Below are 6,161 nucleotides of genomic sequence, written 5' to 3' on the forward strand. Positions count from 1 at the left end.
ATCCAGAAGTTCAAGCTCAGGGAGCAAATGGAGAAGAAGCTGGGGCTGAAATGAGCGCACGCACGCACATACACGTGGGGATCTACACACGGACACATAACCACATACATACAGACACAACAACAACAACCGCCATTCGCCACTAAGTGGCGGTGACGTCACCACGATGCTTGTGCCAGGCCAAGTGCACCTTGAGGCCACGTGAAGTGTCGAACGCCCGCTGGCAGGAGGTCACGGGGCAGACCCAGGTGCCACGGGTCGACTGACCGAGATGACCGAGATGACTGGCTGATGCACCACCTGTGCCCCTTACTGTGCCAACTTGCTGTGCTTTAGCCACCCGGCGCTCCGCTCGCTGTTGTGAGCGTCGCTCCTCCGCCCTCCGTTGTTGTTGGAGGGCGACTGCCTCCAACTGCCCAGTAGCGTCCTTCACGAGCCTCCTCCACTGAGGCCGATCTTGACACCGCTGGTACCAATCATCGGCAAGTCCACTCAGCTCCACGTCCTCCTGTACCACATCACTCCATCTCTTCTCCAGCCCGTGCCGCGCCCGTCTAGCCCCCTCGATCCGGCCGAACAAAAGCTGTTTAGGCATGCGGTGGCTGGGCATGCGGGCTACATGACCCAGCCAACGCAGCCTTGCCTGCCGGAGGAGCTCACTGATGGGACTTTGCCCAGATCTTTCAAGGATTTGTGAGCTCCTCACACAATCCAGCCTGGTTAAACCCAGGATGGATCGTAGGCAGGCCAGCCTAAATGTTTCCAACCGGCGAAGATGCTCCACCAGGGGGGTCCACGTCTCGCAAGCGTAGAGAAGGGAGGGAATGACCGTGGCCGAGAAGACCTGAAGCTTCGTGCGGAGCGACAGACCAGGTAGCTTCCACACAGCGTTACGCAACCGATGAAAAGATATTGCTGCTCGACTGATTCGGAGTGAGACCTCTGCTGATAAACTGGAGCCGGTCATAAGCACACTGCCCAGGTATGGGAAACTCTCCACTCTCTCCACAACTGCCCCTTCACCAATTGGGAGTTGTGGGGGTGGAGTGTCCGATGGTACAAAATACCCAGGCAGGTGCTTAGTTTTGGTGGGGCTGATGGTAAGGCCCCACCTCTTAGTGGCACGCTCCAGTCTCAGCAGCAGCGTCTCCAACTCCTCTTCTGAATGAGCAGCTATTACCAAATCATCGGCATACATAACGTGGTTGACCAATAGGGAGCCATCCCTTGATCGCACCCGGGCATCGATCAGCCTCCCATTATATCTGTACCAAATGGAAATTCCCCCGGTACAGCTATTGAAGCCTTCACGAACTACGCGGTCAAAATAGATGTTAAATAATGTGGGAGCCAGAGGACATCCCTGTCGCACCCCAAGGTGTACAGGGAAAGGCTCCGACTCACGGCCACGTAGTTCTACCCTGGCCCGCTCACCATCATGAAGGTCCTTAATGATCGTGAGCAGAGGGTCAGGGACTCCGAAAGCACGAAGAACAACCCAGAGCCCAGTCCTACTGATGGTATCATAGGCCTTGACCAGGTCAATAAAGCAGAGATGTAGGTCTTTTTGGAATTACCTACACCTCTGCTGTAGCAGACGGACAGAAAATATTGCATCTGTGCAGGACCGCCCTTTCCTGAAACCGCATTGGGGCTCCGCAAGCCCCTCCTCAGCGTGCCTAGCAAGGCGATGTTGAATAATCCTTGCCAGGACCTTTCCAGGCACACTGAGGAGTGAGATGCCCCTGTAGTTGTTACAGTCGGTACGGTCCCCCTTCTTAAAGAGGGGGACCACCAGGGCATCCTTCCAGTCCTGCGGAACCTGTCCCGTGGTCCAGACTGTTGTTATGATGTCATATAGGGCAGTCTGTGCACAAACGCCACCCTCCCTCAGCATTTCGCTTGGGAGATCATCTCTGCCCGGTGCCTTCCCTGGTCTCAGACTCCGGATCGCCCTCAGTACTTCCTCAACAGCTGGCACCTCAGCCAGCCACTCACAGGGGGTGACCTCTTCCAATATTTGAGGCACCGCAGCCTCAGCAGGGTTATCACCACTTTGTGCCATGATGTTTTCCTGGCTGAGAGAATTTCCCTCCCCCAGGACCTCACAGAAATGCTCAGCAAATCTGCAAACCTGTTCCTGGGGGTCAGAGATTGGATCACCGTTTTTTCCTCTAATGATGGTAATAGGTGTGGCGCTGCAGGTTACTTTTTTGATGGAGTTAAATAGTGATGTGTGATCACGGGCCACTGAGGCAGACTCCATCTCCTCAGCAACCCGCGACCACCACCCATCCTTACAGCGCCTTACGGCTCTCCGAACTTCCGAGCGAAGGCTGCGGTAAACCTCCTCATTCTCTGACGTGGGATGCTGTAGGCGATGAGAGTGGGCCTGTCGCTTTTTCTCAATTAACCTGAACACCTCCTCTGTCAGCCAGGGTTTCTGGGGAGGTCTGGACCGCGTACCCAAAGCAGCCATTGCAGCTGCATGAGTCACAGTCTTAAACCTCGCCCATTTACCCTCGACATCAGGTGGAGTGGGGGACGATGCCAACCCCAGCTGCAAGCGATGATGAAATTCTCGCTTGCAACTTTCATCAGCTGAGACCAGGCCACTTTTGGTTGGAATGGGATCCTGGGTGTACACCCACCACCGGAGTGGAAGAAAGGCAGGCGCATCTTACAGATGACTAGTCGATGGTCAGAGGGCAGATCAGCTCCACGGTAGGTCCTGGTGTCAAGGACATGGGCTCGCATTCGCTGGTCCGTCACTATGTAGTCCAGCAGATGTTCTTGCTTGGACCTGGCATGTATCCATGATGTTGTGTGGATGCGCCAATGCCGGAAGAGCGTGTTGGTAATTACAAGCCCATGGGCTGCACAAAAATCTAGCAGCCTCCTACCGTTATTATTGAGCCGATCTGGCCCATGCCTTCCAATGACTCCAGACCAGGTGTCAGCATCATGACCAACTCGGGCATTGAAGTCACCCAACAAGATGACTCTGTCCCGAGTGGCCACTTTAGCCAGCACCTGTGACAGGAGGTCATAGAAAGCGTCTGACTCATCGGCTTTGCTTGCATCCCTCCACGGATGTTCGTCTTCGGTGGGGGCATAAGTAACCACGACCACCACTCCTCGCCTCTGGTTGATGGGAAGGCGAGCCCAAAGTATCCTGGGGCTTACAGCTTCCCACACCTCACCGCCACGCTCCCACGCCCCCTTCATTCTTTTGTTCAGAAGAAGAGCCACACCCTGTTGTTTGGCAGTCTCCTGCCCCGAGTAGAGGACTGTCCACCCCTCATGGTGGCAGGAGCCAGAACCGGTCCACCGGACCTCCTGAATGCCACAGAGATCCAGGCGGTACCGGTCCAGCTCCCGACAGAGGAGTGGCAGCCTCTCCTCCGCAGTGAGCGTTCGAACATTCCACGTGGCCATCCGCAATGGTTTTTTGTTGTTTCTGGAGGAGCCCCAAGGGTGAAAATTCAATCTCCTGGCTCCGCCAAATGGGGTTTGGCCAGGAGACGTCATAAAAGCCTGACCCCCCGGGGCCTCCGGCACAAGCTTATTAGTTACCGGTTTATGTTTAGTTTGTAGTTTACTGGTGGTTAATTGAAGGTGGAGGGGTTACCAGCCCCTCGCACCCGTCCAGAGCCCCCGTTCAGCCACTGTGGTGAACACAGACGCCATGAGGGGAGAAGCCAATGGGCATTGGCCCTCCCCCCACAGCACTGCCCACGACAGTGTTGCCCGTCTGGCACCGCGAGGAGGTAGGAGGTTGTTTTGCCGGACAGACACACACACTCACACACAGACATACGGAGCCATACAGAACCACATCCAGACTCACGAACACTCATACACACACTCAAAAAACAAAGACAAAGATCCCCCGTATAATCTGAACATACTGTTGGGGCAAGTGGTGTTATCGAGCACCTATGAAGGCCGGCACGGCACACAAGGGGGTGGTTGGCCAGCACTAAGCTCGGCCGCCTTTTTCTCCCGAGTGGCAATGTTTTTACACATCACACTCAATACTCAATTGAAGCTGCACATTCATGCGTCCGCAAATGGCAATACAAAGATCCCCATATCACCTTTAACAGACTGCCGGGGCAGGTGCTGTGAGTCAGTCGTTGCAGTGCCTATGAAGGCCGGCACTGTGGCAAACGAGGGGGTGGGTGGCCATCAACCACTACGCCCTACCCGGGCTGCCTTTGTCTCCCCATGCACCCCCTTGTGGTGGATTTCGGAATGCACGGGGGGTTCATGCAAAAGCTCTCAACTTTGTCCAGACCACCGGCTCCACAGAACTGGACGTGTGGCCATGGCCATGTTTGACTCGGGGGAGGGGGGGCCTCTGAATGTTGGACGAGACATTGCGATTCCATTGACGGAGTGAACGGAAATTAACCTCGTAAAAGTTCGCAGAAGACTTGACGCGGAGTGATCGGGAACACCCTCACGGTGACTGTCCAGGTTATATTAAGTCGACTGATGATTAAGAGAATTGCATAATTATTGACTTTGATTGTAATGACGTGTAATCATTGTCATAACATTCATAACGAATATATGAATTGCATTAGTATCGTGAAATATACGTGTTATAAAGGTCGTGGAAGCGACTTCTGGAATCCGGTCTTTATTTGTCTTTCTTTTACAACACTCCTTCACGCTTCTGACAGACAGCGTGAGAGGGATAGAGAGAGACACGCGCGGCTACGTGGCAGCCTGGACTCCGCTCCCGCGTGGCCTCACCCTCTGTTCGTTCCAGATCTGACCACGTGTTGTTCGTCTCCACCCCTTTTTAATACTCGGGTCACGTGGTACCTTTCCACCAATCCTGGTTAACCTCTATGGAATCTTCTAGACTCCATCGTACGCTCCCGGGACCATGCCCCTGACTCGTCCCCCCATTGGCTGTGGCTAAAGCCAGCAGAACCAATCCTCTACTTACAGATGTCACCTTCCCATTACGTCAGGGCCACGCCCCTAGACTTCTCCCCATTGGCTATGGGCCAGGACCGGCAGAGCCAATCATCGTAACGAGGTGTGATCCATCAGCAACCCGGATATATCCTCACATTACAGAAGTATCTGATCCACTGACCGGATTAGGTGCATGGAGTGAAGAAGCCATGGTGGCCATGTTGCACAGGTGACGCCATGGTGGCCATGCTGCACAGGTGACGCCATGGTGGCCATGTTGCACAGGTGACGCCATGGTGGCCATGTTGCACAGGTGACGCCATGGTGGCCATGTTGCACAGGTGACGCCATGGTGGCCATGCTGCACAAGTGACGCCATGGTGGCCATGTTGCACAGGTGACGCCATGGTGGCCATGTTGCACAGGTGACGCCATGGTGGCCATATTGCACAGGTGACGCCATGGTGGCCATGTTGCACAGGTGACGCCGTGGTGGCCATGTTGCACAGGTGACGCCATGGTGGCCATGCTGCACAAGTGACGCCATGGTGGCCATGTTGCACAGGTGACACCATGGTGGCCATGCTGTACAGGTGACGCCATGGTGGCCATGTTGCTCAAGGAATGCTATGGCGGCCATGTTGGCATCCTGGCAGTTGATACTCATTTGAAGCTGATGACTCAATCCTAAGCGCGAGTTACTCTTATGAGCAAGAGTTACGATCTCTTACCCACGACGTCTATATATTTGACTCTGACTGACAATTGTTTATCTTGTCATGTAGACCATCGTTACTCGATCGTAAGCCTACAGCAGCAGCGCTTGAGATACATCTTAAAATTGTTTTGTGCACCCAGGCCTATGCCGAGATTCTCGCTGTGTCCAAAACTCAGAGAATAAACATTTCTCCATCAGCCACTCTAGACACGGTAGCCCCTAGGTTCGATTCACAATGCTGGCCTCCAGACGGAGTTTGTATGCTCTCCACCTGTTCTACAGTGTGAGTGTGTGATGGATCGAGTTGAGTGTGTGTAAGTGAATGCGTGGGTGAGGGAGGCTTGCGGAGCCCCAATGTGGTTTCAGACAATGTTTTCTGTCTGTCTGCTACAGAAGAGGTGTAAGGAATGACAACAATCTCTGCTATATTTACCTGGTCAAGACCTATGATACAATCAATAGACCTGCACTCTGGATTCTTCGTGCTTTCGGAGTCCCTGACTCTCTG

At 54.1% G+C, this 6,161-nt stretch overlaps 1 protein-coding gene across 1 annotated transcript in view; it reads left to right on the forward strand.

Moving 5' to 3' along the window:
• The window catches only part of LOC133361684 (medium-chain acyl-CoA ligase ACSF2, mitochondrial-like), a 49,314-nt gene extending 44,674 nt beyond the window's left edge, over positions 1–4,640 (forward strand). The window contains exon 16 of the mRNA XM_061580673.1: positions 1–4,640. Within this exon, the coding sequence (XP_061436657.1) occupies positions 1–54 (54 nt within the window). The 3' untranslated portion in view covers positions 55–4,640.
• Positions 4,641–6,161: the final 1,521 nt, after the last annotated feature.

This window comes from Lethenteron reissneri, unplaced genomic scaffold (genome assembly GCF_015708825.2).
Source record: "Lethenteron reissneri isolate LAM-NWPU_2019-01 unplaced genomic scaffold, ASM1570882v1 scaffold_120, whole genome shotgun sequence".
Taxonomy (NCBI): Eukaryota; Metazoa; Chordata; class Hyperoartia; order Petromyzontiformes; family Petromyzontidae; genus Lethenteron; species Lethenteron reissneri.